At 38.2% G+C, this 14,087-nt stretch overlaps 1 protein-coding gene across 1 annotated transcript; it reads left to right on the top strand.

Annotated features, from left to right (window-relative positions):
- The first annotated feature begins 8 nt into the window (after positions 1–8).
- On the top strand, positions 9–13,286 carry spg21 (SPG21 abhydrolase domain containing, maspardin). Its single transcript, XM_058077747.1, has 9 exons — positions 9–105; positions 2,298–2,360; positions 3,515–3,676; positions 3,837–3,917; positions 6,474–6,619; positions 6,702–6,810; positions 8,450–8,557; positions 8,647–8,787; positions 9,498–13,286. Exons 1-9 carry the CDS (start codon positions 28–30, stop codon positions 9,618–9,620), a joined length of 1,011 nt encoding a protein of 336 aa, XP_057933730.1. The 5' UTR covers positions 9–27; the 3' UTR covers positions 9,621–13,286.
- Positions 13,287–14,087: the final 801 nt, after the last annotated feature.

Below are 14,087 nucleotides of genomic sequence, written 5' to 3' on the forward strand. Positions count from 1 at the left end.
CCTCCCTCCCGCCCCCCTACCCTGCGAATGCGGAACTTAGCAAGTCGATCATGTGACAAGGGAGCCAGGAGGTCTGCAGAAACAGAGACGACCAGCGTACAGACGGTAAATATTCATATTTACAGCTTAAACTTCATGCTGTATGCCACAGTTTGTCTTGCGTTCCACTGTACTACTAAATCCACAAGCCACAGCATTAAATAGCTCACACTGGACATGTTTATGTTCAGCCACCAATACGGTATGCTAGCAAATAAGGCGGCCTAGACGATATATTGTTTGGTGTGTGGAAAGTAAAGAATACCAGTAATAACAATCATGCAACTTATTCCTTCGTAATTTTTGTACTATTAACTTTCTCTCTCGTATCGCCATTTAAAAACAAAATTAAATAATGTGTCATGTGGGTCCTGTGTTTTGAAAATTACTTGCCAAACTTATGTATTACTACTGTAATACATAATATTACTAATTACTACTGTAAAACCACTACATTTGTCTGGCGACCAGTCCAGGGTGTACTCTCTCTCGCCTGAAGTCAGCTGGGATAGGCTCCAGCACCCCCGCGACCCTCGTGAGGGAAAAGCGGTAGAAAATGAAATAATGAATGAACTGTCATTTGGCTGGCGACCAGTGCAGGGTGTACACCCCACCTCTCGCCCAAAGTAAGCTGGGATAGGCTCCAGCACCCCCGTGACCCTCGTGAGGAAAAAGCATTAGAAAATGAATGAATGAATGAACTGTCATTTGGCTGGCGACCAGTCCAGGGTGTACACCCCGCCTCTCGCCCAAAGACAGCTAGGATAGGCTCCAGCACCCCCGCGACCCTCGTGAGGAAAAAGCGGTAGAAAATGAATGAAGGAATGAACTGTCATTTGGCTGGCGACCAGTCCAGGGTGTACACCCTGCCTCTCTCCCGAAGACAGCTGGGATAGGCTCCAGCACCCCCGCGACCCTCATGAGGAAAAAGCGGTAGAAAATGAATGAATGAACTGTCATTTTCCTGGCGACCAGTCCAGGGTGTACACCTCGCCTCTCGCCTGAAGTCAGCTGGGATAGACTCTAGCATACTTCCACGACTGAAGTTAGGATAAGCGGTATAGAAAATGGATGTCTGGACAGTTCATATGGCTACTAACACTTGCATGTTCCAAATGGTGAGATGTGTAATATCATGCCAGCAATCAGATTAAGCATCAAAAGACTTTTCATTTGATACATACCGTAACTAACTTCGGTATTACGGAGTATTCGTGTTAAGTCATTCTACATGTCATTAGTCACTTGGACACAATCCTTTGCCGTCTGGCAGTACCTTGCCCTCTAGGTGAAACGCGCCTGGGTGTACAAAGTGTGGCAGTGGGGCTATCTGCGTAATATGGCTCATTGCAGAAATAAAATCAACACAAACCCAGCAAAGTTGATAAATAGGACAAAAAGGCATAACGTAACTATGAAAATGCAAAAATGTTGATAACACCACAAAGGTTTTGTCTTTCAATATATGTGTAGTGTTTTTTCGACCTTAGCATATATCATGATATTTATGGGCTGTATTATGATATGTCAGTGGGTCTACCCGTGTTTTTAAATATGTAAAGTAATGATATTGTAACATTTATATTGTAGAAAACCTAATGCTAAAATGCCAAAGCTACTTACCATTCAGAGACATCTTGAAGTAACCTCTTTTCTTGAATAACGTCGGATTGTCCAGTCTCTATGTCCGGACCACATTCACGATCCAACACATATGGCTGTATGTCAAAAGCTGACATTTGTAAAAGATAAATCGACGTTCATTATCATATCATTCTTATCATTCTTTTGCAGTGTGATAAGTGTCCATTATTAATGTAATTGTATGTGTGTGATGTGATGTACTGTAATTGCATGTGGCAGTCATGTTATGTGACATGTGACTAATCGTAGATTTGCACATGTGTGTACAGCATGTTGTATGCCAGGCTATGTATGTATATGTAGTTTAATAATAAAATTATTTAGAAATTTCACATTGATCCAAAATTTTTTCTGTAGTTTTTTTCCTAGTAAAAAATATACTGCCCTGAATTCTGAATTGAGGTGCCAGTGGCTATATTGTTAATATTCTGATGTTTTATCTACCAGTCATATTATTTGTTGCAACATGCAACATTTTATCAGATACCATTAATATTAATGCAACATACGATACTGTATTCAGAACTGATCAATTATTAATTCATTATATTGACATACATTTGTAAGTGTGTTTTTATGTTTTCAATTTTCTTTTTTCTGAATGTGGTCTACAGATGGAGATGATCAAAGATTCTCCAGACTATAACTGGTTTCGAAGTACAGTTCCCCTAAAAAGAGTAAGTGCTCATACATATTTCCATTTGAAAGGGGTGGGGTTTGCAGACACAAAATGTGAGAAAGAAGTGGGAGATATGAAAGAGACAATAAGCTGTGTGTATGTTGAGGTTTAATGGGATATTTTGGGCTTGTTGAAAAAAATGTTCATACACACTCAGATTAGAAATATTCATATGTTAGTGTGGCTTGACGTCAACACTCATTTCTGGTCAAGTGACGGCGACGCGAGTTTTTTTCCAAACTGACACTGATAATTTTCTGCTTCTCAAGACGGATACAACACTGATAACCAAGAACACATTCATTCATTCATTTTCAACCGCTTTTTCCTCACCTCGCGGAGGTGCTGGAGCCTATCCCAGCTGTCTTGGGGCAAGAAGCGGGTTACACCCTGGACTGGTCGCCAGCCAATCACAGGGCACATATAGACAAACAACCATTCCCACTCACATTCATACCTATGGACAATTTGGAGTGGCCAATTAACCTAGCATGTTTTTGGAATGTGGGAGGAAACCGGAGTACCTGGAGAAAACCCACGTATGCACGGGGAGAACATGCAAACTCTACAAAGAGATGGCCGAGGGTGGAATTGAACCCTGGTCTCCTAGCTGTGAGGTCTGCGCGCGAACCACTCGACCGCCGTGCCGCCCCACCAAGAACATATTATAGCTTTTTATTTTAATTTTTTTAAGATTAAACGAAACATCCATCTGAACTACCCCATATTCCCATATGGATACTGCAACCATTACACGTCATCATCACGGTATGTAGTAATTCATGATCACAGCATGGATATCAAACGATGCAACGTTGTTAGAGGTGTTTTTTACAGAGCTTCATAGTTCAAATAGATGTATCCCAATTACAGCATTGTAATTACAGCACTCAAATTTTTAATTGAACTTTTCTCATGTTCTAACGCACAGAAAAGGGAAATAAATGTGTTCATGTTTCACATGAGGATTGTGAATTAAAAAAAAAAGTGCAGTTCCCTTTTAACTTTGCCCTCATCCTTTGACTTTTAAGGTTTGGACACCTCTATGTTACTATATCCCTTAATTACTTCTGTTGTCATCTTCTGCTAAATAGGAAGTTGCATTCAAATTAAATTCACCTTTCAACATACTCTTCTCATTTTCCCCTCTAGATTATTGTTGATGATGATGACAGCAAAGTGTGGTCCTTGTACGATGCAGGCCCAAAGAGCATCAGATGCCCCATCATTTTCTTTCCCCCCGTCAGTGGAACTGCTGAGGTGTTCTTCCAACAAATGTTGACTCTGACAGGCTGGGGCTACAGAGTCATATCTGTGAGTTGAACTGAAAGTGTGCAGTCACTACAATAAGTATGAAATATATGGACTTGTACAGGATTAACAGTTCCTGCTCACCACAAGTGAAACAGTTAAGAAGTTAATTCACTGTTTGTGTTTGAGTTGTTATAAAGATACAACATTTTGTTGCTTGCAGCTTCAGTATCCTGTGTACTGGGGTCTTGTGGAGTTCTGTGATGGCTTCAGAAAGCTTCTTGATCACCTACAGTTGGATAAAGTGAGTTTTCTAACCACTTCTTATTGTTACACTCGCTGTAAAGCACAGTGGGACCTTGGTTATTGCAGAACGTACTACCAACTCCATCAGTTGTTCCCATAATGGCAAATATTTGTAACATGAAGTGAAAAACATGCCATGTTCCACTGTTGTCCATCTAGCGTAGCACATTTTTTTTTTATTTTTTATTTTTTACAGATTTTGCAACTCAGTGCACCCATTATGCGCACCAGATTATAAAGTGCACTGTTGATTTTTGAGAAAATTAAAGGCTTTTATATTGCGGAAGATATATTTTCATATAAAAGTTATATGTAATTTATTTTAAATTGATCAGTTTATGCTGGTGCGTTGACAGCAACATAACTACTAGGGGTGTAGCAATTTGTTTTAATAATGTTTAGATTCATATCTGATTCATGGTTACTGATACGATTCAAGGATATTGTGTGTGATGCAGAGAGGACTTTCAATATTTCAATATTAGTACAGACCTGCCAACATGTCTGAATTTGCCCTACTCTGTAAACAACTTCAATATGCTTGTATGCTTCAGTGCTCTCCATTTTACTGCTTTCAGTTTCAAGTTCAGTCTGTACAGTACAGTAAATAAATGGATATTATCAGTTCCTCAATAGTATTTCAAATTGGGCGGGGGTGCCAAAATATTTTTGGTGCATTTGCTGTCACGTTAACCGCAATAGCTGAAGTAATTAGACCCACAAACTGCCACTGCAATCGGTCTGCGAGCCTGAGAATATGTTATTTACCATTCACTTTAATTGGTCACGGGTCCCTAAAGGGCTGATCTAAACAAACAAGTAAAACAATTATTGGCAAATGCATTCACATTTTATTTGAATAAAGTGCAACCAACACTTCAGGTTGAAATATCAATGAATTAACAGGTACAATTAAGTCTCTGATTAAATTCTGTTTGATAAAACATGACATGAACTTTAATTTCACACCTCATTCACCTGTCTACCCCAAGTATTAAATAAGTGAAACCAAAATTCAAATCGGGAAATAGTGCCTTTGGTTCCCATTGCTTTAACATTGTGTCAAGACAAAAGCTGTGGCTGGTATCAATATAGTTGACTGATTACTTTTTAAACGACATTAGATCTATATATGTCATCCGGAGGGGCAATTTGCTGTACACAGATCATTGTAGTTGGATTGTAGGAATATAAGTCGATACATTGATATAGTGGATGAATCGTTGCACTTCTAGTATCATAACAGGTTTATTTGATTTTAAAAAATGTTGACAATGAAGACAGCTGGGATAGGCTCCAGTACCCCCCGCGAGCCTTAAGAGGATAAGCAGTAGAAAATGAATGAATATCTTTAAGCATAAATTTTTGGGAAACATGTCAAAACACATAGAAAAAGTCTGTTTGTTTCCACCCACTAAATGTGGTGGGGAAACCAAGTTCACTAATAGGCTGTTCTACTGAAAGAGGGAAAGATGCTGAAAGGTACAAATGACATGAACGAGCAAATTATGACAACATCAAACAATGTTTGAATCTATTCAAGGAATCCTTCAAGTAATCACACTCTGAAACTTAGGGTGAATGTGGACAAAGGTATGGACTTTGAACTGGAAGGCTACGAGATGACCTGTTATAACAGGAACGACACAAGGGAGTGGCTGTGTATGTGGACAAACATGGTGGTAAAGAACATTAATGTCATTTGCTATTGACAATATATTAAAATGTATTACAAATAAAATGAAATGTTTGTGGATTGGATTAAAGCAACCTTAGTCAAAAAACAATTTTTCATATTTGGAGACTTTATCTTTGGAAATTTATCTTCTGAATCCACATAATAATAAGTTAATAGATTACATTATAGACACACTGTTAAATCCACAAAGCTATTCAGTAATGCTTTCAGCATTCACACAATGAACACAGAATTATTAGTGTTAAGTCACCATGATATTGTTTCTGATATATGGAGCACATGATCTGATCGTGTATTAACAAAGCCTGGAATGTGGGCCAATTTACAGATAATTTGCTTTTCTATTTATAGTTCTTGTTTCCTAGTCAGTACAAATTGGTGTGCTATTACATTGTTTTGGAGTGGGCCCGTTATTTCTTGATAGTGGCGTGGTGAGACGCGAGGAAAATAGTTTGTGTTAGCTGCTACAATTACAATGTTGCTGTAGCTTGATTTATATACAGGTCAGTTATGTAAATGAACATTGTTCAGTTTTGTTTTGCTTAGTTTTTTTAGGGCTTTATAGTTAAAATAGGTGTGTCCCATTATGTGTATTGTTAGCGCCCACGTGCAAATGTTTCTGTTTTTGTTTTTTTGCTATTTTTCTCTCTTTAGAAGGCACAGAAAAAGAAAGTCGTGTGGTCATGTTTCACTTCAGGATTGTGGATAATGGGCAAAAATCCTTAAATGTGGGACAGTTTTCCTTTAAGTTCACAAACTGGAAAGTGACTTAAAGTGATATTATTGTATATGCGTTTTTTATTTTTTTCCAGTTTGTGCCTATCTTTAATGATGATTTTCTTTGACTTTTTCAAGGTACATGTTTTTGGCGCATCCTTGGGTGGCTTCCTGGCTCAGAAGTTTGCAGAGTTCACATGCAAGTCCCCGAGGGTGCACTCTTTGATACTGTGTAATTCATTCAGTGATACCGCCATCTTTAACCAGACATGGACAGCAAACAGGTTGTCACTCATTTTTTTTTAATCTTGTTGCAACTGTAATATCAATTGAAGTAACTGTGATTTTTTGCCTATGTTTGTGTAGTTTTTGGTTGATGCCAGCTTTCATGTTGAAGAAGATTGTTCTGGGAAACTTTTCTAAAGGACCTGTAGACCCAAAAATGGCCAGTGCAATTGATTTCATGGTTGATAGGGTAAGGACTTTTGTGTTCATTTTATTATTCATTGAAAATAGACCTGTCTGTAAAGGGATTTGCTTCATACTATAATCTGGGTTTATAGTCTCTCTGATTCCCTGGATTCTCAATGGGGTGATGGCATAAACATTTTATATCCATATATTTGGTTTTACAGTGGTATGAAAAAGTTTGGGCACCCCTGATAATTGGTATCATCAATTTCAGTTAAATATAGGCCACTCAAAGGCATGTACCCCATTGAGGCTACATTGTGTGTCTGCTATATGATACTGTATATGCTGAGAAACCGAAGACGAAGAAGCGGAACTTCACCGGACGTAAGGTGGAAATCTTAGTTGGAGAGCTGGAGGCCCATAAAAACGTCATATTTGGAGGACATAGCAGACAAAGATGAGCGAGTCTACAGTAAACAGCTTCAGTGGAACGATAGAAGTAAAAAAATATATATATTTTTTTAAGTGGTCGGATGTCAAGGCACACATTTCCTTTTGTTGGGAGCATGTTTGTACATTTATCCCAATTGATAGCACATTTTAGATTAATATAAGCTTAGCAAAAACATGTTCATTTAAATGTGTAAGCAATGACGCCAAACGAGGATGACGTTATGTTGAAAAAGAATTCATAATAACATTAGCACCATCAAAATATAGCGTAGTTATTTGATAAGGAACTAATGTATGTGGTTTCAAAGCACAACAAAAGAAAAGCCAACCATTTAGGAAATGAACGAGGAAGTGCACACACACGGCCCTGGCGCTGTACACACATAACATATGCAATGAAGACAAACATCAAATTTTTTTTATAAACTGTCCAAAGAAAAGTGTGACACAGAGCACTAAGGATATTAGCTCTGTGTCTTATAAACTTAATCCATGCAAGGATTTATTTGCTAACCGGATGTTTGTTACATGTTTATATTTGTCACAAAATAGTATCATAACTAGAACATCAAACCAGAAAATTCCAGTGAAAATTTTGATGGGCATGCAACAGGTGCTGTGAACCTCAGGACTGGTGCCTGCTGTGCCACACTGCTGGGCAATGCTGTGCGTACATTACATGAGGAATTTAGCAAAAAAGCTAACATGCTAACTGTTAGCACACTAGCATCTAGCGAGATGGCACTCCATAGTGCCAAGGCAGTCCTACAATATCCCTGCACCATGCCATGTCTGCATTAGCCTTTGATTCCGGCGGTGTAACATGTGTGGGGGTCCTTCTTGCGGTTTTGGCTGCATTAGTTCCACAAAAATGGGAATATTAAGATATAATATTAATATAATTAAGATGGGTTGCTCTGCTATGCAGATTCCCCATTGCCTAGCTGTCAGTGGGGGCCTGCATTACAATGCATGCCCATAATAAAATAGACATATTATTCTATTATTATAGAATAAATATTGAGAAATATTAAGATGAGCTACTCTGTATTGCAGAGCCCCCATTGACATAGTAGCTCCAGTAGTAACTCCTCTCAAAGAGCTTGCTTCTACACAAAGAACCAATTGGACTATATTATATCTAGTTGAAATTCTCATGCTCACCTACAAGCTCTGTTTTGAAATTGTGGTACCATGGTAATTAAGAAATTGCTTCTTTTGTCCCTTAATGTTTTTATGTGCTGTAGCTGGAGAGCCTCAACCAGAGTGAGTTAGCATCAAGACTAACACTGAACTGTCAAAACTCTTATGTGGAGCCACACAGGATACATGATGTTGCTGTGACTATTATAGATGTAAGTCTTCACGCAGCAAAGTGTTTATCATGAATACCTACTGTAACTCTGATCAAGCAAAGTTAAGTGTTTGTCTTCACGCTCTGTAGGTTTTTGATCAAAGTGCACTCTCTTTAGAAGCAAAGGAGGAGATGTATAAATTGTTCCCAAATGCCAGACGAGCTCACCTGAAAACTGGGGGAAACTTTCCTTATCTTTGCAGAAGTGCAGATGTCAACCTCTTCATCCAGGTATGGTCTTGTGAATTGTAGCTTTCAAGTTGCCTGATTAGACTAGCTTGTCATTTGTTGTCATTTTGATTGTGTCAGTTTGATAAACTGCGATTAATCACATTTTTCCAGTAAACCCAGAATTAATTGCATTTAATCACAAATAGAAATACATTTTTATCTGTAATAATAAGTAGGAAATCTCTTTGTGGTAAACGATTACAGCGATAATTACATCAAATTTTATGTAAAGGGATGCAAATTTCGGAACTATGGGCCATTATTTAAAACAATACAGTCAGCAAGCATACATCTGTATTCCTATTTTTCTTTATTATTAGCTCTTAAACTCAGCATTCAGCAAATACAAAATGTGAGTGAGACCTATCACACTGACACAAACATGTTTTTTTTAATTACAGTGTATTTATGATACTGTTTTTAAAGTCAAAATGTGTGTGAGTAAAAAAGCTTATTTCAGAACAGTCAGAAACGATTATTATGAAATATTTGCCTCGATGCACTTTTCCTGAAATGCACAAATGAAAATACCTGAAACACAGGGCAATAGCAATTGTCGTAAAACATTGGATCGAAATTGCAAGTAAATGTTAATTTTATTTTAATTTCATTGTGAGTTGGGTGTCTTGTGACATCCCTAATTGTAATTATTGGAAAGTAGCTTTTGTTCTGAATGCATTTTCACAGGCATCCACATATTCCTTCTATAGGTTCATTTACGTCAGTTCCATGGGACACGTTATGCTGCCATTAACCCAGTGATGGTGATTGCTGAGGAACTGGAGGTCCAGGAATGCCACATGAAAACTTGCCAAGAATCGGATGAGCAATGATCAACATTTTGTAGCACTGCACGCATTTCACTTTTTGACAAAAAAATGAATTTGAGGACATTTGCTACAATGTGGTTTTATTTTTGGGACAGGTAAAGTAAATGCTGGTGTAGCTTTGTGTGTGTATATATATATGTGTATATATATACATATATACACATATACATATATATATATATATATATGGCTCTATTTTTGTGGACCAAGCACACTGCGCCTACGCCATGCCAACAGGGTGTGGCCAGTTCACTTTGCCATTTTCTTGAGCAACTTAGTCCAGCGCAGCGCGACATAACCACGCCTGCCAAGGGCGCAAGTGGCAAAGAGGGAGGAGACAAGGGTTTAACACAGCCAAGTGTAACCTTAACCAATTAAATGAACACCTCTCACTGCCTTTCAATGTTCCTGACAGTTCCATTAAACACAGCAGCAGGCTAATCCAGGCATCATACTTGCGATCCACCAGAATGCTCTACATCTCCAAATAGGAGAACCTTTGATGCTTTATTCTCGGCATTTCATCCTCCTTGAGAAAAAATGAACGGTAAAAAAATATATACAGCCAGATTTTTAATAACCAACGTTATATTAATCTTTGTTTTTAGTTATTAGTTGTTGTCTAAGGGGTCGCTTTCAGTTTCACACGTGTGTGTGTGTGTATATAATGTGTGCGTGTTTTATATATATATATATATGTGTGTGTGTGTGTGTGTGTGTGTGTGTATTAAGGGCGCAACATCGTGTATTTCTATCGAACCATTTGATACAGTGGTCACGTTTCGGTACGAATGTGTATCAAACAATATATAACACACATGCAAACTTGACACGACTGGGTGATTCATTTCATTCCGCCTCCTGTGACGTAACTAGCTGCTGCACACTGTTTGCTTGCGCAATTATATATACGATATACAGTTTGTTTTCTTTCAGCTTTTTTTCTGATACGGCGTTGCCACAGCTGATGGAGTTTTTTGATCCGCATACTATATGCTATATTCAGATCTACTTATCTCTGTTCTGCCTGCTGCCCAGCAAAATGCACTAAATGGATATATTTTCAGTTGACAAGCAAAAAGTAAAAGTGCAGTTATGTTTAACATGTGCAGTGTGCAAGTTAGCCAGGGCTCCACCACCAGCAAAGCAAACAATGCTACAAATGTGTGGCAACACTTAAAAGTAAATCACAAAGAGGCATGTGAGAAAAATGTTCGCATTTTCAATAAAATTCAAATTAAAAAGGCAAGGTATTTTTTTGTATCGAATGTATTGAACCTGTAAATTCTCCTGTTTTTTCTAGCATGTGGTGTTTCTAAAAATAGAACAGGTGTATATAATCTAGTGACCCATTTTTGAAAGTTTTTGTTAATAGCGTCGCCATTGTTACACAAACCTTTCCAAAAAATAAATACCAACCTAGTGCCTAATGTCATCATTCTGGCAGGGTAACGTGTGGGGGTCCTTCTTGCAGTTTTGGCCACATTACATAAATGGGACGATTAAGCTATAATAATAATGGCTAGACGGGAGGAATATTAAGATGGGCTGCTATACTATGCAGAGCCCCCATTGACTGCTACTTTGCAGCTGTCAGTGGGGGCCTGCATTGCACTACATGCCCATACAAATAGATACTACAAAATTCCAGCTGAAATTTTGATGGGCATGTAACCTGTGCTGTGAACCTTGGGCCCGGTGTCCGTTGTGCCACGCTGCCAAACATTCTGCATTGCATATTGCAGGAATTATTTTGCACAAACTATTTGTAAAAGGCATCTAGTGGCATCACAATAAAAGTGAAAGCTGAAATGTGTTTCTAGCTGTGACTTGACATCAGCAGTTGATTGCAAAGTTTAAATCCAAACATGTTTACATGTCCAAAATGAGAAAAGAATTAACATTTGTTACGTGCCCTTGTAGGCATGACCGTTCCCAAAAACATGTCCACATAGACCATCTATGTCTCTTATTTCTCAAATATAAATGTCTGTGACCTTTATCATAAAGCAAAGTACTCTGTCCCCTCATATAGCAGAAGATGGATGGAATGCAGTGGAATCTTAGCTCGTATGAACTTGTATAAACTTGTCTATCATTAAGCTCATAATAAATGAACACCAATTGAACCCCACATGAGCAAGCACCTGGCTACAAAGGCAAGGAAAAACTCCCTCTTGGGAAGAAACCTTGGACAGAACCAAGGCTTTGTGGGGCGGCCATCTCGACCGGTTGGGTTAGAATAGAAAAAACCTTTAGTACAACATAATTCTGCATAATAATGGTCTTTATAGATACAAGGTGCAAACGCAATAAGTAAACATACTATGTGGTAGGTAACTATGTATTAAAACAGGTATGTAAGTATTGATATGTCCGGGAAATGCTTGTGTAAAGGATCGTCTTTTCCCTAAACACACACACAAACCCAGTAATAATGGTATCATGACTGCATTCTTAACTGTCAATTCAGAAAAAAAAACTCAACACACCTTGTATGTCGTGTCCTGCCGTTGGTATGCAGAATGCTAGCTGACCCTGTTCTCTGCAGCTGGAAACACAAATCACCAAATCACAAATCTGACACTGTATCAGAGTGATGTCAGCAAAAACCCTGATCAGAGCAATATATAGACTCAACGTGACATATTGCAGAAAAGTACTGCGACTACTACAAATCTATAAGCTTTGCTGTTCTCAGCTTTTAACGGAGCAGTGCCTACTACAGGGGAGAGAAAGAGAGACAAGTTATTCAAATGTTATATCAGTAACTGTTGTATACATATATAGGTATGAATGTGGGTGGGAATGGTTGATTGTCTATATGTGTCGTGCCATTGGCTGGCGGCCAGTCCAGGGTGTACCCGGCCTCTCGCCCAAAGGAAGCCGGGATAGGTTCCAGCATACCCCTCCGATGCTTGTGAGGATAAGCAGCATAGAAAATGGATGTATATATGGATTTAATCCCACCCTTGCCCATGTCCATTATTTATCATTCATTCACATCATAACTTTTACATGGTGACACTTCATATATTGCCTGCTTACATTCTGTCATGGGCTGGGTTGGAACCTGGGTTGGAATCACCTCTTGGGCATCTCTGTGGAGTTTGCGAAAAGCTATGGAATGAACACAATCAGTTTTTTATTCCAAAGTGAAAGAACTCCACATTAAAACAATCCACAATTTTACCCTTGCAACTCACGTCTAGCCAAATTCATGGAGGGGTTCTTGTCACAATGCTCATTTAGCAAAATAGAAGAGGAATCAATAAGGCACTTATTCTACGAATGTCCCATTTCTCCAACATTTTGGACCGAAGTTTCTATTTTACTTTTCATGTCTTTTAATACAGTCATGCATGGACATCAAAATGGAAATGGTCTTGTTTCTACAATACAACCTTCGTAAAGATCTGCAGAATGCTGTGAAATGTCTTTGTTTATTAGGAAAATTCCATATTCACAAATCCAGAGTCATGTTATGCAAGCCAAATATTCACCGGTTTTCTTCTGAACTGAAAATATTATATGAATCACTGAAGCTGATATTCAAACATATTCAAACTTTCATACATTGGAGAACGTTCTAAAAACAATTCATATGAAGAGCAAGCTTAAGTGACATGTTTTCTATTATTTTTATTTTGTTGTTCTTATTTTCAATATCCCTCGCACATTCCTTTCTTTGTTATTTCTTTTTTTATTTATGTTGATATTATTCTGTAGAATTGCACTTTTATCTTCCTGTAATTCTGTAGATGTAATAAAATATATATTTAAAAAAAAATCTGTGGAGTTTGCATGTTCACGCCGCGCATGCGCCGCTTTCCTCCCACATTCCAAAAACAAGCATGTTGATTGGCGACTCTAAATGGTCCATAGGTATGAATGTGAGTGTCTGTCTATATGTGCCCAAGTACTTTCGCTCCTCCATTTAACTTGATGTAAATGTTGCAGTTGCAGAGCCTTGAATGTTCCCTTGCTTCCTTAAGTCGTGTGCCTTTTTGCTCACTGACATATGAACATTTGTTCCTTGTGGCACTTATTGTTGTTTAATTTTATGATTGTTTCTGTCAGGCATTGCAATGCATGAACCAATGTTGACATCCGCATTGATTGCAGTAAGCAACAAGCCAAATCATCTTCTTCTCTTTTGCCAACTATAAAGCGGTCACTGATCATTTCACTGCACCATTACCTCAAAACACGACACATTATAAGAACAGATGTGATAATGAAAGATTTGGTATTGCATGTTGTATGCTTTCCTAGTATTTTGTGGTGATGTAGTTATTTTTTACCTAGTATTTTGTGTTACTTGCAACAGAATGTTCAAGGCTACACTTTGGAGTGAATGGGGTGGAGTGGATGGTTGCACTTTGTGCCGCTAGATGGCGCTGTTGTTCCTTCTATTATTTTACTGACGTCCAGTAAGTTCATTTACAGTAACATTTGATTTCAAACAAG

This window comes from Doryrhamphus excisus, chromosome 7, assembly GCF_030265055.1.
Source record: "Doryrhamphus excisus isolate RoL2022-K1 chromosome 7, RoL_Dexc_1.0, whole genome shotgun sequence".
NCBI lineage: Eukaryota > Metazoa > Chordata > Actinopteri > Syngnathiformes > Syngnathidae > Doryrhamphus > Doryrhamphus excisus.